The 27,552-nt window shown below is 41.0% G+C and overlaps 3 protein-coding genes and 1 long non-coding RNA gene across 5 annotated transcripts; 1 reads left to right on the top strand and 3 right to left on the bottom strand.

The window, feature by feature from the left end:
* Positions 1–1,130: 1,130 nt before the first annotated feature.
* Positions 1,131–6,049, bottom strand: XRCC2 (X-ray repair cross complementing 2). Its single transcript, XM_072153921.1, has 3 exons — positions 5,903–6,049; positions 3,389–3,470; positions 1,131–1,999 (listed from the first exon to the last, which is right to left on the bottom strand). Exons 1-3 carry the CDS (start codon positions 6,008–6,010, stop codon positions 1,281–1,283), a joined length of 909 nt encoding a protein of 302 aa, XP_072010022.1. The 5' UTR covers positions 6,011–6,049; the 3' UTR covers positions 1,131–1,280.
* Positions 5,803–12,018, top strand: LOC140133577 (uncharacterized). The gene is made up of 3 exons (XR_011855927.1): positions 5,803–6,093; positions 7,607–7,744; positions 11,737–12,018. It is a non-coding gene; the product is annotated as an uncharacterized lncRNA (long non-coding RNA).
* LOC140133576 (speedy protein 1-A-like) lies at positions 10,637–14,458 on the bottom strand. The gene is made up of 6 exons (XM_072153923.1): positions 14,369–14,458; positions 12,540–12,601; positions 12,200–12,294; positions 11,751–11,809; positions 11,509–11,591; positions 10,637–11,359 (listed from the first exon to the last, which is right to left on the bottom strand). The coding sequence occupies exons 2-6, from the start codon at positions 12,584–12,586 to the stop codon at positions 10,978–10,980; spliced, it is 666 nt and encodes a 221-aa protein (XP_072010024.1). The 5' UTR covers positions 12,587–12,601; positions 14,369–14,458; the 3' UTR covers positions 10,637–10,977.
* On the bottom strand, positions 14,377–27,171 carry LOC140133575 (speedy protein 1-A-like). Of its 2 annotated transcripts, XR_011855926.1 has the most exons (9): positions 27,032–27,171; positions 24,613–24,674; positions 24,298–24,392; positions 23,962–24,020; positions 23,697–23,779; positions 23,161–23,546; positions 20,522–20,623; positions 15,847–15,973; positions 14,377–14,473 (listed from the first exon to the last, which is right to left on the bottom strand). XR_011855926.1 is itself a non-coding variant. In XM_072153922.1 (6 exons), the coding sequence occupies exons 2-6, from the start codon at positions 24,657–24,659 to the stop codon at positions 23,165–23,167; spliced, it is 666 nt and encodes a 221-aa protein (XP_072010023.1). In that variant the 5' UTR covers positions 24,660–24,674; positions 27,032–27,170; the 3' UTR covers positions 22,761–23,164. The 2 variants fall into 2 exon arrangements, 1 of the variants encoding a protein (XP_072010023.1); XM_072153922.1 differs by lacking the exons at positions 14,377–14,473; positions 15,847–15,973; positions 20,522–20,623 and having other exon boundaries at positions 22,761–23,546; positions 27,032–27,170.
* Between the last annotated feature and the right edge of the window lie 381 nt (positions 27,172–27,552).

The following is a 27,552-nucleotide window of genomic DNA, read 5'->3' on the forward strand; positions in this document are numbered from 1 at the left end:
GCGGAGTATTGGTGCCAAAGAGATGAATAGAGCAGCAGGGTGCATGCGCGACTGGCTGCTCTTTTGAACTGGGGTACAATAGTCCTCCGTTCTCATCATCCGTGGGGGTCCCATCACTGACAGCCCAACAGATAAGCAAGTATGCCTTCTGGATAGGGGCTAACTTGTCACTGGACAAACACTTTAAAGGAAATCTACCACAAGGATGAAGGACTGAAAGCAGGATATAAATATTCTTTTAGCTTCTTATGCCCTGGATTTTACAAAAAATGTAAAAATTAAAATAATTTACAATTATGCAAATGAGCTTTAGGGGCTACATATGTGTAATGTGTAGCCTAGAGCTCCACAGGATCATTTGAATAATTTTTAAAGCTTTTTTCCTTAAAACAAGGGCATAAGAAGCTAAAAAAGAGTGGATCCTCCCAGAGGGGAAACACACCAGTATGTCAGTGTGCTTGGCTTACAAATCTTCATCCTGGTAATAGATGTCCTTTGAGTCAATAGGACATATAGGAGGGAGCCTTTTATACCACCAACAGTAGTATGGATAGTTATGGACTAATAAAGCACCCAATACAGACTCCCACAGTCACTCCCATAGTTAATATTTCCTAAAGTTTTTTTGTCCATACTTCCTATTGAGAGTTTTGTTTCATGATGGAAAACAATGACACAGAAACCTGATGTAGCTAATGGACTGTGGAACTTTATTCCCTTAAGCATTGGGAATAACAATATAGGGATAGTTGTACTTCTGTATAACAGCAGTTTTCAAAGTTATGTTTAGTTGGTGTGGGTTAGGTAAACTGCCAGGTTTCCTTTAAGGTGAATTTATGTGCAGGTCAGAACAGGCATATTTTGTAAGTGTAACTCCAGACAAAAGTTTTTTGGTCCTGGTCACATGACCTTTTATAACTCTTATGTTTTATCATTTAATCTTTGGGAATTCAGAGGTGCGACTGTAACTAGGAGTCATCTATAAGTGGGGTGGTCTGTATACTACAATACAATAGTATTGCAGTTTGTTGTATAACCAAAAAGACCTCAAGGGTTCAAAGACAATCTATTAAAATAAAAAATTTAATCCGACATTGTGAACGCTATAACAGGAAGAAAAAACATCCAAAGACAAAAATAGGAACTTTATTAGACCCGATAAATTAGTTATATCGTTATGGATTCTCTCATTGGCTACACTGAACATAACATAAAAAGCTAAAATCTCACAGATACCATGAATGAAGAAGCCTTCCATTGAATATGGAAGGTCCAGAGGATTATGGAATAAACTCTGCTCCAGCTTCGGTTATGACAAATGAGCGCCTGATGACATTGTTGCTCTTCAGGTGGCAGGAAGTCACAGAAAATGTCGCCTTATCACTCTCATGTTTTAGTTCTTTGGAGAAAAATACTCTGTTTGTAGTGACGTTCTGCCACAGTTTACACAGATAGGGTTTGAAGTCTACGACAGAGGACTTCTCAGAATTTGACGCTTCACTCTTCTCGTTGTGCATCTTCTGCATTAGAGTTTGTGTGGAGGCAAAGAGCACCAGCTTGTACTCCTTGATCAACTTATCGAGAAGCTCTATGCATTTCCGAATGTTAGCCTCCTGCCTGGAGACGGTCTCTCCTCCGTTATTCCGGTCAATCCAGTAGAAAGACGAGAGACTATCAATGATTAATAGACACAGAGAAGGACGACTGCAGAACATGTTCTCCAGAGAGTAAAGTGTGAGGAGCAGCTGTATACTACTACTACAGTAGACGAGGAAAAACCTGCTCAGACATTGCTTCACAGTCTCTTCGTCGCTACGTGACAAGCGGTGCTCCAGTATAGTGACTAGACGAAGCATGTCAAAGTGATAGTCTGTGTCTATGTAGACGACCTCAACTTGTAAGCCACCTTCTGACACTGGCAAAATACACCGGGAGATAAGATGGCAAAACATCTCTGTTTTTCCAGAGCCTTCTGGACCATGGAACTCAATGATATCACCTGCGTGTGAAGACCCGAAGAACCTTAGGAAAAGTTTATATTCAGCTTCTAAACAAAGCATTAGACAATCCATAAGACTATACATTATAGAGACTATAACGGCAGTCCCTGAGTAATGTACAAGATAGGTTCCATGGGTTTGTACTTAAGTTGAATTTGTATGCAAGTCGGAACTGTATATTTTTTAATTGAAGCTCCAGACAAAGTTTTGGATTTTCAATAATTTTTCCCGTAATGGAAGAAGAATTATCAATAAAGCTTCATTACAGACATCTTACAGCTGAGCATTGCAGTCTGGGAGTAAAGTAACATCCCGAGAGCTTCACCAGAGGTCACAGTGGGGAGAGAGGTCCGTCTGTAACTAGGGGTTCAACAGACTGTCTGAACATAGGATAAATAAGTAAAAAAAATTAAAGGGGTTGTCTGGGATGGGACCTTTTTGTATGCAGGCACCAGTTGGTGTAAATACAGCAAACACCCTATACTTACCCCTCTCCGGTCTAGCACAGTGCTACCCATCTAACCATGAGTATTTCGGTATACAGAGGCTCAGCAGTGGCATAGCAATGGCAGAAACATTTTTTAGGCTGTAATCTGCGTGCACCATCAACATGGCACAAACAGAGGCTGGCAGTGATGAGGGGTACAGGAGCACTGGAGAGAGGCGAGTAGAGGTTGCTATTTTCACACTCTCTGGAGCCCATATATTAAAAAAATTCTGTCTTGGACAATCCCTTTAACTTCTGACTGCCAACCACTGGACCCCCATAAAATCTAAAAAGTGGGTCCCATGGCTCTTGTTCCACCTCCATGGTCATTTTTTGTCAAAAACATACAGATAATTCTGTAGAAGGGACAAGGTCATCATTTACACATTGTATGTAATGTCTCGGGACCTTCCATTATATGTAACATAGAAGATACAATTTGGGCCATGAAATTCTTTGGCTACTCTATTATGGATCCATACTGGAAAAAAAGAAACACTTTATAATGTTATTTTTCAGAGAAATATATAAATAACTAAACCAGTGTTACCAGTACGAGTGGGAGTATGGACCTACAGAGACTCCATGGTTTACTTCCTGTAGATAAAAAACGGTCCATGGTCATGTGATGTCACACAGGTGCACGGATCGTTATATTACACAGCTCTGATGAGGGTGCGGTCAAACGGTGAGTTTTTGGGGCCTTCTTAAACATGCGTTTGCCTTGTTTGAATCTCTTTTCCTTCATTTCTAGAAGTGTAAGCAGCTATGAAACTGTTAATACAGCTGCTTACACTTCTACAAATGACTAAACAGTCTATTAAGGAAGACTCCTCCTCTGTTTCTGGTAGTCACCTGAACCACACTATAAAGTTGTTCCATGAAATTCTGAATAAATTACCATGTAAAGGGCAATCTCCACTGGCAAAGAGCAAGGGCTCCAGTTCCTTCAGAGAGGCGCGTCCCTCCAGTCTTGCAAGGAGCTGAAAAACAGTAAAGAAAAGTACAAGAAAAGTCCAATTTTAACAAATAATTGATATTGCTTTTGTAATGAAAAGCTATACAAGTTTCCAATGTACTTTTTGTATCACTTCCTCTCTCAAAACTGAGATATAATAAGCTGTTTGTGACATCACATGACCAGGGGAATACCAAGCCGTGCGCCTGTGTGACATCACATGACCAGGTATATAACGAGCCGTGCACCTGTGTGACATCACCTGATCAGTGATATAACTAGGCGTGCGCTTGTGTGACATCACATGACCGGGGATATACCGAGCCATGCACCTGTGTGACATCACAAGACCATGGATTTACCGAGCCATTCCACTGTGTGACATCACATGACCAGGGATATAACAAGGCGTGCGCCTGTGTGACATCACATGACCAGGGACTATTTGATACAGAAAGTATATTGGAAAGCTGTATAACTTTTCATTACACAAACAATAGAAATGATTTGCTAAAATTGGACAATCCCTTTAAATACTGTACAGTATGGCAGATGGTTCTGGTATAATTTGGTATCTCTGTGATCATATCAACCTAAAGAATAAAGGGCGGGTGTCATCTGGGCGGTGAAAGCACAATGGTGTTTTTTATACATCTTCCTAGTACATTGCATAGAATATTAAATAGTGATACTAGGAAAATGACAATCTCTCATATAGCTGTGTAACAGCAAAAATAAAAAGTTAAGCAAGTTAAAAATGGAAATGCAACAACTTCTGGTCAGTAGTTTCTATAAGTATTAATAAGCCAAATGCATGAGTGGAAAGTAAAGATGGTAAAGATATCTGTAGGATCCACTCCACTACTGATGAAAAATAATGATCAGAAGAAAATCATTGATTTTCTAGATTGTGGGCATTCCCGCACCTACCAAGTGAGACAATTGCCTCAGGCGGCAGCACAAAGCAGTTAGGGGGAGGCAAAGTACAGGGATCCCAGGTTTTCCTAGCAATGCATGTGTGTCCATGCTGTGCTGTCCTCCAGCACCCCCTCTACCTCTCCTTAAATTTCCCAGACTGTAAATACAACAGCAGTGTCTTTCTGTTGTGTAGCAATGATCCTGCTTTGTAGTCAGAACCAGATGTACTAGATGTACAGGGCTGTGTACACAAGGAGTAGGAGAGCGGTGCTGCTGGGCTTATGCCATGTCCCAAGCTCTGGATCTTTCATCTTTCACATGCTACAAGTTAGTATGAATAGTTGGGTAAGGCCCCTTTTCACGTGCCTGTTCTGCTTGTGCTTTTGACGTGTAGAACTTGCATTGCACTCTGACCCATTGAAATGAATGTATTTTTTTCATACACACAAGCATGGTTTTTTAACGCGTGGTCACACGTGGCTTTAACACTTGCTTATTCAAACGGATCACAACAGCCGAGAAGTGGAGATTTGCCCGATTACATTTCTGTCAACATTGCATGTGTTAACGCACACCTTAAAACATTTGTTTGTAAACACTATGTTAACGCATGTGTTTTGTAAATACAACGCAGAAAGCAATGTAATCAGGCAAGCCACACCCACATGTTGGTTTAAGATATAATAGGTGACCATCATTTTTGGGGCTGTTTTTAAGCAGTCCAATAAAAAAACTTTTTGACTTGTTTTAATTAAGATAATTGGTAAAACCAGTCAAAAACACATGCTTAAAAAAACGGCCCCAAAACAGGTTCAAAACGCCATGTGTGGCCTCACCCAAAGGCATGGTAACCTTACAAAAATGTATCCGTTTTAAAAGGGTCCAAGAACGCAATGTTGTGGCATCACCCTGAGGGAGGTGTCACAGGTGGCATTTGAACAGGGCTAGATGCAGATGTGAACAGGGTGTAACTTGTAAAACGCAATCTATGAAGAAGTTTCATCTCCTAAACCCATGACATACTGTACCTGGACTGTATTGGTGAATGTATAGAAGGGGATAATGGTCACGTATTTTAGATTTTATACACCATATATTTGTTTTATCTGGGGGGCAAGGGGTGATGCCATATGACTCTGTGCCCCGGGGGGCAGTAAGGCTAGCTGCAGCCGGGCTGTGGGGGTCACACAGGATGGCCACTTAGACAGATGTACTGTGGCAACAGCTACTTCCATACAAAGACTGGTCCTTTGCACAGTGACATCACAGTAGATGACATCATGACGTCATCAGTCACCGCCTCTGTGTTGCCTCACCACTGCTCAGTATCTATAACTGCGGGTGCAGCGCCACATGATGTCACACTGTCACGTGACCCGGTCTAAGAGCAGGCGCAGTGCATAGGTCACATGGTTAGGTCTTGGTTCCGCTATGGATGACGTCACATGGTCCGGTCCGAAAGGTTTGAACCCATTTAAAGGGTCCCTGCCGCCTGAGGTGTGAGAGGCCGTGTATCCCCGGAGCCTCCTGCCCGGTTACCTGGGTGCCAGACTCGGCTCTACGGAAATCATCGCTCATTGTCCCGGACACTGAGCCGCACGGCACCGGCCGAGCTCCTGCTGGGGAGAGGACCTGTGATGATGTCATAAGCACGTGATGTGTCACATGTGCGGGGGCGGGGGATCTGTCCGGGAAACAGATGGAGCTGGTCTAATGCAGGGGAAGCAATGGTGCATAGCTATATGTGTATATATTTATATATGGGGAGAGCAGCAGAGCTGTGTGTGTATATAGGGAGTGCAGCAGAGCTATGTGTGTATATGTATATTTATATATGGGGAGAGCAGCAGAGCTGTGTGTGTATATGTATATATATTTATATATAGGGAGAACAGCAGAGCTGTGTGTGTATATGCAGACATATATATCTAATGTCCAGCAAGAGGCCCCTTATACATGTACTTCCCAGCAGCAACCACCTTATTAATGTATTCATTGTAATAATGTATTAATGTACTGTCTAGCAGCACACCCCTGTATATATATGTGCTGTCCAGCAGCAACCTTTCCCCTCACTAATGAAATGTTCAGCAGCAGCCTTTCCTCTCACAAATGCAATGTTCAGCAGCAGCCTCCCCTCACTAATGAAATGTTCAGCAGCAGCCTTTCCTCTCACAAATGCAATGTTCAGCAGCAGCCTCCCCTCACTAATGAAATGTTCAGCAGCAGCCTCCCCTCACTAATGAAATGTCCAGCAGCAGCCTCCCCTCACTAATGAAATGTCCAGCAGCAGCCTCCCCTCACTAATGAAATGTCCAGGAGCAGCCTCCCCTCACTAATGAAATGTCCAGCAGCCTCCCCCTCACTAGTGAAATGCATAGCAGCCGCCCCTCACTATTGAAATGTCTAGCAGCCTCCCTTCAGTAATGAGATGTCCAGCAGAAGCTTTCCCTCACTATTGAAATTTCCAGCAGCTGCTTCCCCCCACTATTGAAATGTCTAGCCGCCTCCCCTCACTAATGTAATGTCCAGCAGCACTCTCGCCTTACTAATGAAAAGTCCAACAGCAGCCGCCTTTATTAATATACTGTCCATCACCACACACATGGCTCATTGTCACTGCCTGCACTTCAGCTATCTCTGCGGCTTCCTCTTCTCTCCATGCTCACAGCCCTAATAATGTGAGATCTGACTGTAAATCTTCTGATTATGGTGGTGGGACAGATTTTTCTCAATAGCTTCTCCTGTCTATCCCCTCCCCCCTCCATTACAAGATGAGCTCACACACTAGTGATGGGAATTACTGCTCTTCTTAGTGAGCTGGCTCATTAGTCCCAGCTCAATAAGAAGAGCTGGCTCCTGAATGGCTCCCTATTACATGTATAATAGGGAGCCACAGACTAGTTAATCACCCCACACCACTCCACTGTTAACCTGATTGTATTGGGTTCAAGGGGGCGTGGTGAGCCAATTTTGGGCGGGGTTAAGTGTGCCACCGACTATCGTCATTCATGATCAAGAGCCGGCTCTTAGACTATCACACAGATACTTCCTGCCAGCAAGCAGTAGTGTGCAGAGACCTACTCTACAAGTTGCAGATAAGATGTTTTTATCCGGGAGGAGGAGGGCGGGGCCACTCTGTGTGTGTTATAGCTTAGATGTAGCAGAGCTGAAGTGTGTCATTGTGCGTTGTATCTATTTCATGGATCTCATCATCTGTCATCTCTCATCTCTCTTGCACAGTGGCTCAGGGGTTAGCACTACAGTCTTGCAGCGCTGGAGTCCTGGGTTCAAGTCCCATCCAGGTCAACATCTGCAAAGAGTTTGTATGGTCTCTTTGTGTTTGTGTGGGTGTCCTCCGGTTTCCTCCAAAACATACTGGTAGGTTGATTATATTGTGAGCCCCATGGGGACAGGGAGTGATTTGGCAAGCTCTGTGCAGCGGTGTGTAATCTGTGTACGCTATATAGATAAAGGAATTATTATTATTTTTTCTATATGTCATATACAAGTAGAATGTTCAGTAGCAAAATGAAAGTGTAGATAAACCTCTATCCTGATAATCTAAGCACATGTCAGCGCACAGCATCCCATAGCAGAGAGGAATCATGAAGTGTCTCCTTAGAGAGTCCCCATTCACACCCTAGAATCTTACACTGACCGTCACTGAGTGACAGGAGCTAAAACAGCAATAAAACTGAGTAAAATTGTAAAGTAAGGGGTTAAAAATGAGCTTTATTATGTAAACATCACTAGGGGATTAAAATTTGAGAACTTTCTTTCATGGACAAACCCCTTTAAAGCTGACGGAAGGTCCCCTCTCTTTCCCCACAATAAGTTCTCGTACCGTATGTAGTCAGTAAATGTCAAACTAAACGGCCCAGCACCAATGGGCTTTACCCACCCCATGTTAGAGAACTAACGCCCCTGCATTCCAAAGATTTTACTATTTAAAAGTGGATGTCTTTAAAATCACATGAAGGAGCTTTGTATATTTCCCCATTTTAGTGAATGTCCCCTATACAGCTGCCTGTGGACTGTAAGATTTATTCTCTCTGTGATAAGCTAGAAAGCTTCTGCTCATGTTTTATAATCTGAAAGCATCGGGAATGAGGTTTTTAATCATAATCTTTTTAACTTTGATTTCCTTAATGTAAAATAACCCAAATATGGAATCTACTACTTGAAAGGGGAAGGGGCTTCTTATCCAATTTTCCTGGTTTTCAAACATATTTAAAGCGATTTAATGATTTTAGATACAAAAGTCCATGTGATTTTTACAGAGAAACTGAATTGAACATGAACCCCAATGGGTAAGAGCTGTGATTTAATTTTCATGAAAGGGCGGTAAATATTTCAGTAGGGTTCTGGGATGTAACTTCTGTATTTTCTGGCAACACAGGTGTAGAAAGGTTTAGTACCACATGGATTCATCTCGGCAGCGCATTGTCAGCTGTTTATTTTTGAGAAAGCCGATAAATTATACAAAATACAGTTCAGGGAGATTCTATAACAAAGGGCCGTTGTTGTATTTTGTAAACATATAGAACACCCAGGTGGATATTGCATTTTGTTGACTTTAGATTTATTTATGCTATAATTCCCTTCATATCCTATATGCATGACCAGGTCCAGTACTTTAGGGCGTTCAGAGGATACAGGTCCAGGAGTCTTAAGACCCCAAGTGTTTCTTCCCAATAAGGTTTAACCAATACCATAAACAATCCATTATAGATGGAGTCCTGCAGCTTTACGTTAACCGTCAGTGCATGACTATAGTTTGTTGGATACAGGCAGTCCTTACGTAAAAGATAGGTTATGTAGGTTTGTTCTTAAGTTGAATTTGTATGTAAGTCGGAACTGTATATTTTATCATTGTAATCCCAGTCAAATTTTTTTTGGTCTCTGTGACAATTGGATTTTAAAAATGTAGGATTGCTATAAGAACCAGGATTAACAATAAAGCCTCATTACAGACACCTTTGATAACTGTTATAACTGTTTATTACTGCCTAGGGCTAAAGTACAGTAAATTACCAACATCCAGAGGTCCGTTTGTAACAGGGGTCGTCTGTAAATCGGGTGTTCTTAAGTAGGGGAACGCCTGTATAAGGGTTTTAAAGAAATCTAACTAATTCTGGTAGTTAAAAAGTTAAAAGATAAATGAAAAACCAAAAAAGTGCTAATCACCTCACTTTCCCTAATACAAAGTATAAATAAACAGTAAAAATCATAAACATGTTAGGTACCGACCGCTTCCCAAAATGTACGATCTATCAAAATATAATAACGGTTATTCCCGGCGTTAAATCCTGTAACGGAAAATAGTGCCTAAATTCAAAAATGCCACTTTTTTGCAACATATAAAAGATGTAATAAAAATGTGATAATGTGATCAAAAGGCTGTACAGACCTAAAAATGGTAGCATTTTGTATGAAAAGTATGAAAAAGTTCTTAGCTCCAGAAGATGGCAAAATTAAGATTTTTTTCTTTTGTACAGGAGGTTTTCATTTTGAGTGTATGAAAAACATTATAAAAAATACATAAATTTAGTATCCCTTTGATTGTACCAACCCAAAGAATAAAGTAGCACAGGGACAACCGTAAAAACCAAGCCTGCACCTGTTCCCTGGAAAGTTGGGTGGTTCTTAGAGTTAGTCTCACCGATGTGTTGAGTGATGCAGGAGCTATCCAGTCAGCTGCTAGGGTGGCGTCCAGGATAAATGGCTTATTCCCAGTTTACTCAAGACTGGTTCTTCTTATGACTTTTGTGCATATGGAACCCTGAGGCTGTATCCAGCCTGAGCCGTTTCCCTAAACCACAGCTTAATCTGGAACCCTGTACATGTACCCTGCTTTATCTGGAACCCCATCCTGATTCGGATATCCGAACTTTGTATCCTATTTGATCCGGAACCCTGAAACCCCAACATGATCCACTGCCCTGAACCTTGTATCCTGTCTGATCTGGGACCCCAACCTGATCCAGAACCCTGAAACTGTAAATGGGCCTGTTCTCTGTACCCATCCTTCACCCTGTAACTCCATTCTGAACCTCTACTCCAAACCCTGTTTCAAAGCCGTTCCCTGACTCTCTATCCCTGGCAGACACCTGATACTTTTTCATTTGCTGTTTGAGGCCATCTTTCACCTCAAGAATTCCACAGAACACTCTATTGGATCATGATATTGGATTCCTGTGGACCTCCTATCACCCACACTGTGAATTCAGATTAATTATGAACACAAGAAACAAAAGAACGACACAGACACAGCGAGTATGTATAAAGTATGTATAGTTTATTATAACTATTAGTGTATTTTATATGTGCTGGTGACCCCCCATCACTCACTAGGAGCGGACAGCGACACTCAGGGCAGGAAAAACCCCCAGTGGAGGAAACCTGCAGGGAAACCATGGCCGCCGCCCTGCCCTTCCTCTGGGTATACTAAGGGCGGTCACCTCTAGAACATACGTTTCAGTGTGTGTGTAGTGTGTGTAGTGATTGTGTGTGTGTAGTGTGGTGTGTGTGTAGTGTGATGATTGTGTGTAGTGATATTATGTGTCTGTACAGTGAATGAATGTGTGTAGTGATGTGCGTGTATTACCTCCTCATCCAGGGCTTTCCTCCTTCCTTGGGTCTTCAGGTTCCTCCTCCTTGGACGGATGCAGAGTGGTGGCACACAGCGAGCAGGGTGGAGGGGTGATCCAGGGGCCTCTGATGGAAAACTCTTGTGGATCTCTCCGGAACCAGCGCACGGCCCGGCTGTGGAAGTCTTTCCTGTTGCGCTTCCATGCCCAATGGTCGGGGTCCTGTGCCATAATTAGATCACATGTTTCCTTACCAACCCAAGCTTGGAATCCCATACGTCTCAGCAGCTCGTCCCGTCTCCTCAGCAGGTGGTCCTTCTTTATGGTCCAGGTCGATCCAGGGACCCAGAGGAACATCTCACGGTGGAAATCCAGGTCTTCTTCCAGCTGGCAACCTAAAAACCTAGAAGAACAAATGATAAGATTATCCAGTAAGATCCTGATTGTCAGACACTCTATTTGCTATTGATGATCTATCCTACAGTGCGGATCGGTCATCAATATCCTGAACCTGGAACATGTTATACTATGGTAAAAGAAAAGAAAACTTACAGACTGGGGAAGAAATAAGTGCCATATTCCTCGGTGCGGAGCTTGGTTCTCCGAAAATATTCCAGGACGATGGCGAGGAGGTACTGGGGGGAGGAGAAGGAGCATTAGACAACGGTAATAGAGTTATTGTCTACATACATAATCTTATACAGTATATATATACGTATCTATATATACTGTATACTATGTATTCCTATGTTACTGATATCTTTCCCTACTTTCCCTCAGTATAGTAAAGATACCTTGTCCGACATCCGGAGGCAGCTGTCCCTGTCTAGGAATCTCCTGATGAGCTCATCCTCTATGAACAATGGAAATAAGGTTATATATGTTCCATCTATCTCACAAATGTTCCAGTGTCTTACCTAATATCCAGATAAAATATTACACTTAAAATACAGTGGGACCGTTATTAAAACTGGGGCATTTTGCTCCATTTTCAATAATGGTGTACCAAGGGTGTGAAAGCTGGGACCCTTCTATAATAAATTGTTGTGGCAGGGCCCTGACTGTGTACATCTAAGTCACATTGGGGCAGGTTTACTGACACCTGGGGGGGAGGGGGAATATGTATAATGTGAGTATGTTATGTGTGCTTGTCAGATGTGGCAGCCAAAAATATACAATTTAACCCATTAAATCTTGTACGATGGCCTCTGCCCTCAGCATCCTCTCCTCTGGAGGATTTTACCGAGGAGGGTGAAGAAGGCAGTCCGTTCTTCTGGCAGTGGCATGCCGGTGTCCATCTTCTTCTTCTTGGTGTCCTCTGGGCTGTCGGGTTGTGCACTGTGATAGAGGAGAGATATAGTAATAATATACTATAATTTGTGTTCTGGAACATTGTAAGGAGTAAGAAATGGTTGTTGTATTAATTTCCATAATCAGAGCCATGTTATCCATTACATTAATCTGATATTTCAGCTCAGTTCTAGTTGAGCTGTAATACCAGATATAGCCAGTGGAGGTAGAGGGCGCTGTTTCTGAGAAATAATCCACATCTGTGATATGGAAATAAAATCTCTGATACTTACGACTCCTGATTGTAAAGATCAATCAATTCTCTCTTTCTTTTCCTCATGGCCTCTCCCGGGGACTGTGAAGAGAAAGAATCCATGAATATGTGCGGATGTGTGGATACCTACGACTATTCATGTATGACATGTTGGATATAACTGTTATGATGTTACCTGTTTTCCCAAATTTATCAACAAATATTTAAATATTGCTATTTTACCGGTTTCTTCTTTTTTTTTTTTTATATTTATATTAGTCTATAGTCACCCGTATCTTTGTTTTTAAAGGGCTGTTCCAGTTTTTGTTTTATATTTTTATTTACTTTTATTTATTTTTGTGTTAATTTGTATATACAATAGAAAATCGTCTATATTTAAACATTTAAAACTCTTCTCACACATTGTCAGAATGTAGAATGGTACAACCCATGATTCAGTTCTTTGTCATCTATGTGCTTTATCCAATAGGACTAAATTAGGTACATAACTGGGTGACATACATGTGTTGGTGGGTATAGAGGACACAACCAGTAGACAACTAAAAAAAAAATATAGAATCTTTATTATAACTATTCTCTGCAAGTGGATTTATATGACTGACTGTTGCTAGGTGATTTGTAATATGGCTGCCAAGTATCGCTTTTGTTAATAAAGTTGAAAGTTAAAAGAAAAAAAGCAACTTTACTTTATATACAGTTAATATCATCACTATGTCCTTTGTTGTTGTTTTTTTTTTCAATTTACACTTAACTTTATTTAAGATGTTGATATAATTACCTCTATGCAGGCCCCCATTTACATCACCTAGAGACACCTCAGCCACAGGCTTCCGTTTTTACATATAGCTAAGCCATAGGTAGCAATAGAACATAAACCCCAGCTGTAGGTAACTATGAAACATATACCCCAGGCATAGGTAACTATGAAACATATACCCCAGCCATAGGTAACTATAGAACATATACCCCAGCCATAGGTAACTATAGAACATATACCCCAGCCATAGGTAACTATGAAACATATACCCCAGCCATAGGTAACTATAGAACATATACCCCAGCCATAGGTAACTATGAAACATATACCCCAGCCATAGGTAACTATGAAACATATACCCCAGCCATAGGTAACTATAGAACATATACCCCAGCCATAGGTAACTATAGAACATATACCCCAGCCATAGGTAACTATGAAACATATACCCCAGCCATAGGTAACTATAGAACATATACCCCAGCCATAGGTAACTATTTTACCTCAGACACATGCCATCATATTAATACACCTAGTAAAGCAGTTATGATAAAGATCTGTATCCTATTTCTAATTTGGTTTCCCACAGATAAGTGATGTGTCCCATCTAAACACATCCGTGTAATCCAATTAATTACCCAATGCTAGGGGTCACATGACACGCGCCATGTTTTGCCCTTTTTCCGTTAGTCCATGGATGTAATAGGGAACTGAGCCATTGGCTGCACCACTGCGACTGCTCGGATAATATAACAATGTGTGAGGAGAATTATATATACAGATAGTAGACAATGTATCACATCATTTCCTGTACACAATAAATCAAACCACAACATATCTTTAACAATAGTATACACTTCCTATTTATTATTTTACCCCAAGTCTCCCCCCCCCCCCATATCTCACCTGTGTCTACATATTTGCCCGTAGTCGCCCACATGAATCCATATAAATCTATAGTCTCCCGCTGTTCATCTAGTCCCCATTACAGCCACCCACAAGTATTACTGCATGTCAGTTTCCTGGCCTGTACTCCCTAACAACGTCTTCCTGTCATAAATGAACATTTTTCTATAAAGTCATGTCCTTACCTATAAATGACTTGCTGTTAGCAGTCGTCCCTCGGTCCTTTCGGCGCTCGGGGTCTCTCTCCAAAATCTCTCTGTAGCGATGAGCAGCGGGAGCCGGTCCTATCTCTAGAAGAGCAATCGCAGACTGGCACCAACTGCCGTTTTTTTCCCCTGTTTACCAGCAAATCCTGCGATTCTATTGGCTGTTGCTGGTGGCACATGCCAGGATGAGTCATGTGACCTGCATGCGCAGGGATTGCCCAGTGTAATGTAATGCCGCTGTACCAGATATTGCATGTAACTCCAGTTTTTAATACTAGTCTTTTGCTGTGCCAGATTTATCAATGTCACTACTTTAGACCTAATTTTAGTTGGTCTAAACTGTGCGCCAGAATTTTGGACGCACAGGTGTTCCTCAAGCCATGCCCCTTTCTCCCGATGCCATGCCCCCTTAAACAGACATGTTGGGAAAGTGCCAAAAAATGGTCTAAAAGCCTTGATAAATGTGGTGCAAGGCATTTAAGACGCCTTGTGGTGCCAATTGTGGCACCAGTGCGTTTATAAGTTCTACCCTTTATGTTACAGGTGCACCAAAAAAAGTTGGTGCACTCTGTGCAGAGGGTGCTGGATTCATGAAGAACGGGCGCCACATATCGTGAATCTGGCGCCCCTGCACACTACACAGGCAAAAGGGGATATTTATCATACGCCGGCGCTGGTGCAGAGGCCCTGATAAATATGCCCCAAAGTGCACATATTACAGACTGTAGTATATTTAGTAAATATGCCCCAATATGTCTGTTATCCCACAGGACCCATAGCTATGGTCCATTCCATGTAGAGGCCTGCCAAAAGCTATGGTGCATAGAGCGAGGTGGAAGAGGGGGACGTGCATAAAGGGGGGGCCCTGTATAGGTGGGGGTGGGAGACAAGAGGGTTGTAAAGCAAAGGACTATATAGAGTGGAGAAGCAGTGGATGTATGGCGGAGGGTACTGAATGGAAGAAAGGGGCTATTATAAAGGAGGCTGTTCTGTAGTAATTGGGGTGAAACAAGAGGAGCCTCTGCATAGAAGAGGGGACTATATAGCACAAATATCACAAAACTATAGATTTTTCTAGAAGTGACTCACCACTAAAGTTACTTATTTTACTAATTTTAACACACAAAGATCAAAAGGTTGGTCATCACTGCCCTAGGAGCTTCATTTTCACTTTTTTTTGTGTCCTCACCTTCTTGTGTCCTCACCTTTTTGTGTAACACAGAACAAGAACATAGGAATCAAGGTTTATAAAATGTTTGTTTTTAAAGAATTTTTTGGACAATTTGTAGGTTATTATGACCCATCAATGATCTATTACGCCATGACAGGAAAGGGACATCCAGGGTGCTCTCCATGTCCATGTCACTGACATGTCCCTGTAATCTATGATGGTTACTTTTCTCATGCATATATTTTACATATTTAAGGAATCATAGACTTAATTGCTAAGAACTTACTCTTAGAGGAGGTGACCACTTCTTCAGTGTTGATCTCAGTGAATTGGACATGGATGCCTCCATTTTCTGGTGGACATCTTCCCTGAGGAGCTGCATGCCTTATAACATTCAGTGTCCTCCTGTTTTCCTGTAATATTAAACAGTGATATCTTCATTTATGTAATAAAAGTTTTTATATGTTTATTCCAGATTATTAGCAATATACAGGTTATTATATCCTAGACTCCACTACACTCCTGGTAGAAGACTATTTCTTACAATGATCACCAGTTATGGTCACAATATAGAGAACCTATCAGCATGTTTTCTCCTCTCTGCATATTGGATATGTCTGACATGTCTCTTCAAATTTGTGTGTAGGGAGAGATGTATCAAACAACAGAAAAAACTAAAAATATTTAGGCACGCAGCTCACCAGTTACTCCAGCCAATATGGCACTATAAATAAATAGCAAGAAGAAAGAAAAGAAAAAGAAGAGAGAAAAAAAAGAGAAAGTAAGTGAGAAAATAAATCTAATATACTAGAGGGAAACTGTTATATGGACAAGTCCTACAACCGGCAGATGGAGGCTTCTTCAATTCCCGTATTTAGATGGTTTGTTTCAGCAGGTACATGGACTCCTCATAATTGTGGCAAGAGGTACGATTAGTGATCCATACTTAGCCACGCCTCCCAGTTTCCCTTAAACTTATTGTTTCTTATTAGGCCTTGTTCCCACATATGTCTTTCATAGTTGTAGCATTTGTTCAGATTTCCTATTATTGAACCTGGATCAACATGGCTAAGAGATTTCCATTGTTTGGCAATTGTGGCTCTTACCACCGCACATAGTCTACTAATTATCCATTTCTCTTTCTCAGAAAACCCCTTCATGTATATATCTAACAGGGCAATTACAGGGCACGGTGGAGTATGGATATTCCGCATTTTTGAAATAAGATCAAAAGTAAAATTCCATATATGTACCACTCGGTCACAGCTCCAACACATATGTAGGGTTGTTGCTGTGTCTGTGCACCCCCTCCAGCAGTATTCATTGGAGTTTTTATTGATTTTTGCGTGTTTTTGGGGAGTTAAATACCATCTATTTCAGGTCTTAAACAGATTATCTATATAGTTTGTACATAGATTTCTGTTTGAGTCACCTATTGCCTTCCTCCACTGTTCTTCTGAAAAAGACAATCCCAATTCTTCCTCCCAGCTCAACATGTATGGGAGCTTGCCCCTATTATATTGATATTGCAGCAAAGGCTTACCGGTAACACCCGCGATCGGTGCTAGCAAAGCTGCCGGCAGCCTCAAAAAGATAGCAGCGCATGGGCGCCGCCATATTACCTGGGATCGCCACTCCCCGTGACGTCATCGGGGAGTGGCGATCCGTCTCCATGGTAGCCTTGGGTCTTCCGAAGACCTGAGGCTATTTCGTTTTAACCCCTTCATTACAATGTGCTGATAGCACATAGTAATGAATGAGGAGGAAAATCCCCATATACTGCCATACTGTACTATGGCATTATATGATAGGATAGATCAGACAACCTAGGGTTAAAGTACCCTAGGGAGTCTGAAAAATAGTAGAAATAAAAAAAAAAGTAAAAAAAAAAATTATACTAAAAAAACCTAAAATTTCAAATAACCCCCCTTTCCCTAGAACTGACATAAATATAAATAAACAGTAAAATTCATAAACACATTAGGTATCGACGCGTCCGAAAATGCCCGATGTATCAAAATATGATAACGTTTTTTCAATACAATTAACCCCGTACCGGAAAATAGCGCCCAAAGTCGAAAATTGAACTTTTTTGCCATTTTGAAAAAAATAAAAAAATCTATAAAAAGTGATCAAAGGTCGTACAGTCCTAAAAATTATATCATTGAAAATATTATTAAATTTTGCAAAAAATTACACCACTCACAGCTCCGTACAACAAAGTATAAAAAAGTTATTAGCGCCAGAAGTTGGCAAAATCAAAAAAATAATTTTTGTACAGGAGGTTTTATTTTTTGTAAATGTATGAAAACATTATAAAACCTATACAAATTTGGTATCCCCTTAATCGTACCGACCCAAAGAATAAAGTAGACATGTCATTTGGGGAGCTCTGTGAAAGACGTAATATCCAAGCCCACAAGAAAATGGCGCAAATGCGTTTTTTCACCATTTTCACTGCATTTGGAATTTTTTTCCCACTTCCGAGTACATGGCATGGAATATTTAATACCATCTCTCTGAAGTGCAATTTGTTACGCAGAAAACAAGCCATCACACAAGTTATAGATTTTTGAAGGTGGGGAGTGAAAAATGGACATGAAAAAACAGGAAAGGGCCCGGTCCTTAACGGGTTAAACCAGTCCGATGCCGGTAAGCTATATTCCCATCTCAGTTTGTTATATACTTCCTTTTTTCCTTAAGGCCCTAAGGTTTTTGACTCCAGCTTATATCCATACTGACAGATCAAGATTGTCTACTAGGTCTTGTATGGATATTAGGTCTATTTCAAATAGGGAAAATTTTATTCTATCTTTGAAAAGCTTACAGTATTTATTCCATGTAGCGTTGCGCGTGTCGTTTCTAAGATGTCCCTGTCTATAGTTCCTAATCTTTTTTTCCCCTTTAGTTCCAGAAATTGGCCCAGCAACAGAGCCTTTAATAAATATAAGCGAATATTTGCTACTTCTAATTCTATCATCATCCATCGATCCTGTACTTCCCCTGCTGTCCACCATTTTCTAATAGGCGCCTCTTGATAGTGTGTTATACTAGGGAATCCTCATCCACCCAGACTTTTTGGGCAGTAAAGCACCCTCCTTGCTATTCTTGATTTTTTATAAGCCTAGATGCATAGAGTTAGATGTTTCTCTATTTCCTTGATGACTTGTTTGGTTAGGGTAACACCTAAGGTTGTACAGGATTACCGGTAGGAAATTTTGCTTTACATAGAAAATTCTGTCTAATAGAGATGTCACTATCGGTGAACCATTTCTGTTGACTCTTTTTGTATGTTCTACAGTCCTTCCTATTTTTATGCCCAGGTATGTAAAGGTTTATTTTGACACAATATATTTGAATCTATCTATAATTTCTTGCTCTAATCTGGGACTCCCATTAAGGACCAGAGTATGACTTTTATTCACATTTACTTTACAGTACGAAACTTTGGAAAACTCCATAAGGGTAATACCTAAAGCATTAAGTGAGTCTAGTGGGTCAGAGCATGATATAACAATGTCATCCGCGTACAGGCTAATTTTATACTCTGATAGACTGGTTTTAATACCCCTTATCTCATTATTATGCCGAATTGAGCATGCCAACGGCTCAATAAACAGGTTGAAGAGCAGGGGTAACAATGGGCACCCCTGTCTTGTACCATTGCTCAAATTTCTCACTAGTAAATCCCATACCAGAAACAAAGGCAGAGGGCCCACTATAAAGGCTCATGACCAGTAAAGTGAAGGTTTCCGGAAGGCCAACCTTTACCATAACAGCCCTCATGAAATCCCAGTGTACTCTGTCACATGCTTTTTCAGCATCAATTGACAGTAGTACACTGGGAGCCCCTGATCTATTTGCAATCTGCATTAGATTAATAATACGTCTGATAGAGCCTCTTGTTTGCTTACATGGCATAAAGCCTACCTGGTCGGGATGGATTATAGATTCAATTACCGTTTTTAATCTTGACGCAAAGACCGCTGAGAATATTTTTATATCTGAATTAAGAAGTGATATAGGGTGATAGTTTTCGCATACCGTTTTGTCCTTTCCTACTTTGGGGATTGTAATTATTGACGCTTCTAGCATTTCTTTCAAACATTTTCCTCCCTCCCTGAGGTTGTTAAAAAGATTTGTCAGGGGATGAACAAGGATATCTGTGAATTCTGAATAAAATTAATTGATTATGCCTTCGGGGCCTGGGGCTTTTGCTTTTTTTTAGGGCTTTCATAACTCTGGATACTTCTTCATTGCTAAACCTCACGCTTAGGGTCTAAGCCTTCTCCTTATCTTCTTTTTAAAGATGTAGCGTGTGCATGGTGCATGTAAGTGCTTGATCTTTTGACAAAATGTGAAAGTTAAATCCCGCTCTCAGTCCGAATCAGTCAGATCGTCCGACGACGCGCTCCCCAATTTCTGTCACATGAAGGCCAGCGTAGCTGCGCCAAAATCCGATCGCATTCGACACAATCCCTGCACAGACCCCTTTAAAAATACCTGTCTTAGCTGTGTAAATCCCGAAAACGGCGAACAGTCCAACGAAAGTGAGATCCGCAACCCTTAGTAAATAAGCCCCATAGTTTTGTGTGGTTAATATTTCATACAAATTATCTTTAAAAGGAGTATTAGGATTTTAGCAGATACATTCTTTGAACTAATGAGCAGCTGAAAAATGACTAGTGCATTAACCCAAAATTAGCTTTTATGTAAAATCCCCCATTTCTTAGTAAATATCCATTTTATTTTCCCCTTTTGCATGAAAAACAGTAATATAACAAGATGACTACATAGATACAGCACCTGAACCAAGAATAGTGAGATTTGTCTGGTGCTGGATGATAAATCTGATGTAATATAAAACTGTATTCATGTAATTTGTCTTCACAGAAGAAGAAAGAGTCACAGCACAGAAGATGCTACAGAATTGTGAGCTCCTGGGTAATACCAGCACTTACTATAAGTCTGGTGACAGATGACTTCTGATAATTTCTCCTTTTCTTCTTCTTCTCCCTGGCCACCATGTCAGCTTCTCTCAGCCATGACTCCTTTCTGCACATCTAGTAACCAAAAAATTTTAGCAACTTCATAACAAAAACTCAATACTGTTCTGCTGACAGTAGCCAACATAGAAAAAGTGCTCCCACAGTAGCCAATGGACCTCACAATAGTCATTATAGTTACAGTGGCTCCACATTAGTCAATGTAGCTACAGTGGTGGCGCCTGGTCAGGTGTGGTCATAGGCCTAAGCAGGCCCGGCGTAGATGGACACGTCATTACATGTTGCCTGCGCTGCATCTTGCATGCCACACACTAGCTTCTGTAAGATGCTGCTACCAATGAAAGGTCTGAGGCCCAGCTTCTTCCTGAATTGTCTGGAACCAAGGGGTGCTTGGGCCCAGTCGCACCCTCTTCAACTGTGATCATTACGAACCCGCTGCACAGGACTACTGGCAGTATATAAACACAGTATTACTTCCATTCTCTATACCTATGAAGGGGAAATCTTTGTATCATTGTATATCATCAGAGTATTTTGTTATATACAGGTATGTTATAGATTTGCTCATGCTCTTATTTGGTAAAAGAATAAGCACCTAATAACAAGTTTTTTCTTTTAATAAAGTTCTGTTCGATCCTGTAAGTAATTGATGCAATATACTGGTGATATTAGTTTACATAAAATAAAATATTAAAAATATATAACTGCACAACGAAATATACCATCCAGCCACACCACAATGAAACATCACTGTGCGTATTATCCCTTGTAGTGTCACATTACTATGTGTACTATCCCAGGGCCAGCGCCAGCACTGATTATACCCGGGCAAATGTCGGGGCCCAGAGCTGCTGGGGGGCCCAAATAAGGCTGTACATAAGGAAACCATAGGGGGAGGGGGGCTGTGTCTAATGAATCCATAGGAGGTGAGGGCAACTTTATATAAAATAACCATGAGGGGGCTGTATATAAAATATGCATGAAGGGCTGTTTGGGATGATAAACTAGGGAATATTTTGATGATAGAAGTCTGCATCCAAAGCTTTGCAGTTCCAACATCTAGAATTCATCTTAATCCCCATTTTTGACAGACTTTGTAGAGTATAATAAATTTGGTGAATAATCTTAAAATGAATAATCCTATGATTACCATTTATCGACCCCTTTTTTGTGTTCTTGTGAATCTTAACCCAGTTACCCTCCCCAATCGGGCCTATCACTCTTTCCCATTTAATTTTTTTCTATCCTTCTCCAAAATTGACAAACTCGCCACCAAGGGTTTGTATATCTTCTAAACCAATTTCCTATTATTTACCCCTGTGATAACCAAATTTAAACAGTCGTGTGCTTCTATCCGAACATTTGACTTATGAAAATCCCCCTTAAGGGCATGTGACAATTGAAAATATCGGAACCAGTCCCTCTCTCTTAGGCTATATGTCTCTTGTAATGACCTAAATGATTTTATCTTGTCATCCTCCCATATTTGCGCTGTGTGTCTAATCCCTAGTTTTCTCCAGAATACCCTATCTAATACTTTATCTTTTTCGACTTAATTTTCATTAAACCAGATGGGAGACTCTTCAATAAAGCCTGTAATGTTTCGAATTTTTTAACATGCCTTCCAAGATTTTATTACTGCATTACATAACTCCCATTTATTAAAGGGTTCTCCCAGGGCTTATTCCCAGTTTACTCAAGACTGGTTCTACTTATGACTTTGCTGCATATGGAACCCTGAGGCTGTATCCAGCCTGAGCCATTTCCCTAAACCACAGCTTAATCTGGAACCCTGTACATGTACCCTGCTTTATCTGGAACCCTGGAACCCCATACTGATTCGGATCCCTAAACTTTGTATCCTATTTGATCCGGAACCCTGAAACCCCAACCTGATCCACAGCCCTGAACCTTGTATCCTGACTGATCTGAAACCCCAACCTGATGCAGAACCCTGAAACTATAAATGGGCCTGTTCTTTGTACCCCATCCTTCACCCTGTAACTCCATTCCGAACCTCTACTCCAAACCCTGTTTCAAAGCCGTTCCCCGACTCTCTATCCCTGGCAGACACCTGATACTTTTTCATTTGCTGTTTGAGGCCATCTTTCACCTCAAGAACCCCATAACCCACACTACGATTTCAGATTAATAAAGAACACAAGAAACAAAAGAACGACACAGACACAGCGAGTATGTATAAAGTATGTATAGTTTATTATAACTATTAGTGTATTTTATATGTGCTGGTGACCCCCCATCACTCACTAGGAGCGGACAGCGACACTCAGGGCAGGAAAAACCCCCAGTGGAGGAAACCTGCAGGGAAACCATGGCCGCCGTCCTGCCCTTCCTCTGGGCATACTAAGGGAGGTCACCTCTAGAACATACATTTCAGTGTGTGTGTAGTGTGTGTAGTGATTGTGTGTGTGTAGTGTGGTGTATGTGTATGCAGTGTGATGTATGTGTGTGTAGTGTGTGTAGTGATTGTGTGTGTGTAGTGTGATGTATGTGTGTGTAGTGTGATGATTGTGTGTAGTGATATTATGTGTCTGTACAATGAATGAATGTGTGTAGTGATGTGCGTGTATTACCTCCTCATCCAGGGCTTTCCTCCTTCCTTGGGTCTTCAGGTTCCTCCTCCTTGGACGGATGCAGAGTGGTGGCACACAGTGAGCAGGGTGGAGGGGTGATCCAGGGGCCTCTGATGGAAAACTCTTGTGGATCTCTCCGGAACCAGCGCACGGCCCGGCTGTGGTGGTCTTTCCTGTTGCGCTTCCACGCCCAATGGTCGGGGTCCTGTGCCATAATTAGATCACATGTTTCCTTACCAACCCAAGCTCGGAATCCCATACGTCTCAGCAGCTCGTCCCGTCTCCTCAGCAGGTGGTCCTTCTTTATGGTCCAGGTCGATCCAGGGACCCAGAGGAACATCTCACGGTGGAAATCCAGGTCTTCTTCCAGCTGGCAACCTAAAAACCTAGAAGAAATGATAAGATTATCCAGTAAGATCCTGATTGTCAGACACTCTATTTGCTATTGATGATCTATCCTACAGTGCGGATCGGTCATCAATATCCTGAACTCGGAACACATATGTTATACTATGGTAAAAGAAAAGAAAACTTACAGACTGGGGAAGAAATAAGTGCCATATTCCTCGGTGCGGAGCTTGGTTCTCCGAAAATATTCCAGGACGGTGGCGAGGAGGTACTGGGGGGAGGAGAAAGAGCATTAGACAACGGTAATAGAGTTATTGTCTACATACATAATCTTATACAGTATATATATATATATATATATATATGATATATATGTATCTATATATACTGTATACTATGTATTCCTATGTTACTAATATCTTTCCCTACTTTCCCTCAGTATAGTAAAGATACCTTGTCCGACATCCGGAGGCAGCTGTCCCTGTCTAGGAATCTCCTGATGAGCTCATCCTCTATGAACAATGGAAATAAGGTTATATATGTTCCATCTTTCTCACACATGTTCCAATGTTATTGTGGTGGGACCCTGACTGTGTAAGTCACATTGGGGCAGGTTTACTGCCACCGGGGGGGGGGGGGGGGGGGGGGGGGGGGGGGATATGTATAATGTGAGTATGTTATGTGTGCTTGTCAGATGTGGCAGCCAAAAATGTACAATTGAACCAATTAAATCTTGTATGATGACCTCTGCCCTCAGCATCCTCTCCTGCACTGGATGGAGGATTTTACCGAGGAGGGTGAAGAAGGCAGTCCGTTCTTCTGGCAGTGGCATGCCGGTGTCCATCTTCTTCTTCTTGGTCTCCTCTGGGCTGTCGGGTTGTGCACTGTGATAGAGGAGAGATATAGTAAAGTATCAGGACTAATATACTATCATTTTTGTTCTGAAACATTGTATCAGAGTCATGTTATCCATTACATTAATCTGATATTTCAGCTCAGTTCTAGTTGAGCTGTAATACCAGATATAGCCAGTGGAGGAAGAGGGCGCTGTTTCTGAGAAATAATCCACATCTGTGATATGGAAATAAAATCTCTGATACTTACGACTCCTGATTGTAAAGATCAATCAATTCTCTCTTTCTTTTCCTCATGGCCTCTCCCGGGGACTGTGAAGAGAAAGAATCCATGAATATGTGCGGATGTGTGGATACCTACGACTATTCATGTATAACATGTTGGATACAACTGTTATGATGTTACCTGTTTTCCCAAATTTATCAACAAATATTTAAATATTGCTATTTCACTAGTTTCTTCTTCTTTTTTTTTATCTATATCAGTCTATAGTCACCCGTATCTTTGCTCTTAAAGGGCTGTTCCAGTTTTTATTTTATACTTTTATTTAATTTAATTTATTTTTGTGTTAACTTGTATATACAATAGAAAATCGTCTATATTTAAACATTTAAAACTCTTCTCACACATTGTCACTGTATCGGAGCAGTTACCCCCGCCCCCCCATCTGACCCATGATTCAGTTCTTTGTTATTCATCTATGTGCTTCATCCAATAGGACGAAACATGGAGCTTGTCATGTGATAGATCATTTGATTTCTCCTACATTAGGTACATAACTGGGTTACATACATGTGTTGGTAGGTACAGAGGACACAACCAGTAGACAAAGACAACTAAATAATATATATATATATATATATATATATATATATATATATATATATATATTTTATTTATCATCCAGCACCAGACAAATCTCACTAATCACTATTCTTGGTTCTGGTGCTGTATCTATGTAGTCATCTAGTTATATTACAGTTTTTTTATGCAAAAGGAGAAAATAAAATGGATATTTACTAAGAAAGGGGGTATTTTACATAAAGGCTAATTTTGGGTTAATGCACTAGTCATTTTTCAGCTGCTCATTAGTTCAAAGAATGTATCTGCTAAAATCCTAATACAGGCAGTCCCCTACTTAAGAACACCCTACTTACAGACGACTCCTAGTTACAAACGGACCTCTGGATGTTGGTAATTTCCTGTACTTTAGTCCTAGGCTACAATAAACATCTATAACAGTTATCACAGGTGTCTGTAATGAAGCTTTAGTGTTAATCCTGGCAACCCAACATTTTTAAAATACAATTGTCACAGAGACCAAAAAAACTCTGGCTGGGGTTACAATTATAAAGTATACAATTCTGACTTGCATACGAACTCAACTTAAGAACAAACCTACAGACCCTATCTTGTATAATATATAAAATTGGTAGAATCTTTATTATAACCATTCTTTGCAAGTGTATTTATATGACTGACTGTTTCTAGGTGATTTGTAATATGGCTGCCAAGTATCACATTTGTTAATAAAGTTGAAAGTAAAAATTAAAAAAAAGCAACAATACTTGATATACAGTTAATATGATCACTATGTCCTTTGACTATGTTGTTTTTTTTTCAATTTACACTTAACTTTAAGATGTTGATATAATTACCTCTATGCAGGCCCTCATTGTTCACATCACCTAGAGACACCTAAGCCACAGGCTTCCATTTTTACATATACCCCAGCCATAGGTAACTATGAGACATATACCCCAGCCATAGGTAGCTATTTTACATATACCCCAGCCATAGGAAACTATAGAACATATACCCCAGCCATAGGTAGCTATGAAACAAATACCCCAGCCATAGGTAGCTATGAAACATATACCCCAGCCATAGGTAGCTATGAAACATATACCCCAGCCATAGGTAGCTATGAAACATATACCCCAGTCATAGGTAACTATAGAACATATACCTCAGCCATAGGTAACTATAGAACATATACCCCAGCCATAGGTAACTATGAAACATATACCCCAGCCATAGGTAACTATTTTACCTCAGACACATGCTGTCATATTAATACATATAAAGAAGTTATAATAAAGATCTGTATCCTATTTCTAATTTGGTTTCCCACAGATAAGTGATGTGTCCCATGTAAACACATCTGTGTAATACAATTAATTACCCAATGCTAGGGGTCACATGACACACGCCATGTTTTGCCCTTTTTCCGTTAGTCTATGGATGTAATAGAGAACTGAGCCATTGGCTGCACCACTGCGACTGCTCGGATAATATAACAATGTGTGAGGAGAATTATATATACAGATAGTAGACAATGTATCACATCATTTCCTGTACACAATAAATCAAACCACAACATATTTTTAATAATAGTCATCAAAATGTATTTATTTCTCGTATAGTCACCTGATGCGTCCATGTATCCGGTCACGCGAATAACCTAGCTTTAATTCTGTTTCCTGTGTCTACATATTTGCCCTTAGTCGCCCACATGAATCCATATAAATCTATAGTCTCCCGCTGTTCATCTAGTCCCCATTACAGCCACCCACAAGTATTACTGCATGTCAGTTTCCTGGCCTGTACTCCCTAACAACGTCTTCCTGTCAGAAATGAACATTTTTCTATAAAGTCATGTCCTTACCTATAAATGACTTGCTGTTAGCAGTCGTCCCTCGGTCCTTTCGGCGCTCGGGGTCTCTCTCCAAAATCTCTCTGTAGCAATGAGCAGCGGTAGCCGGTCCTATCTCTAGAAGAGCAATCGCAGACTGGCACCAACTGCCGTTTTTTTTCCCTGTTTACCAGCAAATCCTGCGATTCTATTGGCTGTTGCTGGTGGCACATGCCAGGATGAGTCATGTGACCTGCATGCGCAGGGATAGCCCAGTGTAATGTAATAGATATTACATGTAATAACTGCCCTATCATAACATATCCCCAGTGTCAGGTGTCAAAGGTGGTGATGTTTCAACAAATGAGAGACATTTTGGCTACTTGCCAAACCAGTGCTTATAAGGCTATATTCACACTGCTGTTGCCTGCTGTACCGTAGCATGGTGGGCACACGGCAGTGCCAGGGGAGAGCACCGCTCACCCCCGCCCCTCTCCATAGGAATATATGGCGCACAGCGCCATGCCCTATCTTTCTACGGGGTACGGAGCGGT

Source organism: Engystomops pustulosus, chromosome 5 (assembly GCF_040894005.1).
Source record: "Engystomops pustulosus chromosome 5, aEngPut4.maternal, whole genome shotgun sequence".
In the NCBI taxonomy this organism is placed as follows: domain Eukaryota; kingdom Metazoa; phylum Chordata; class Amphibia; order Anura; family Leptodactylidae; genus Engystomops; species Engystomops pustulosus.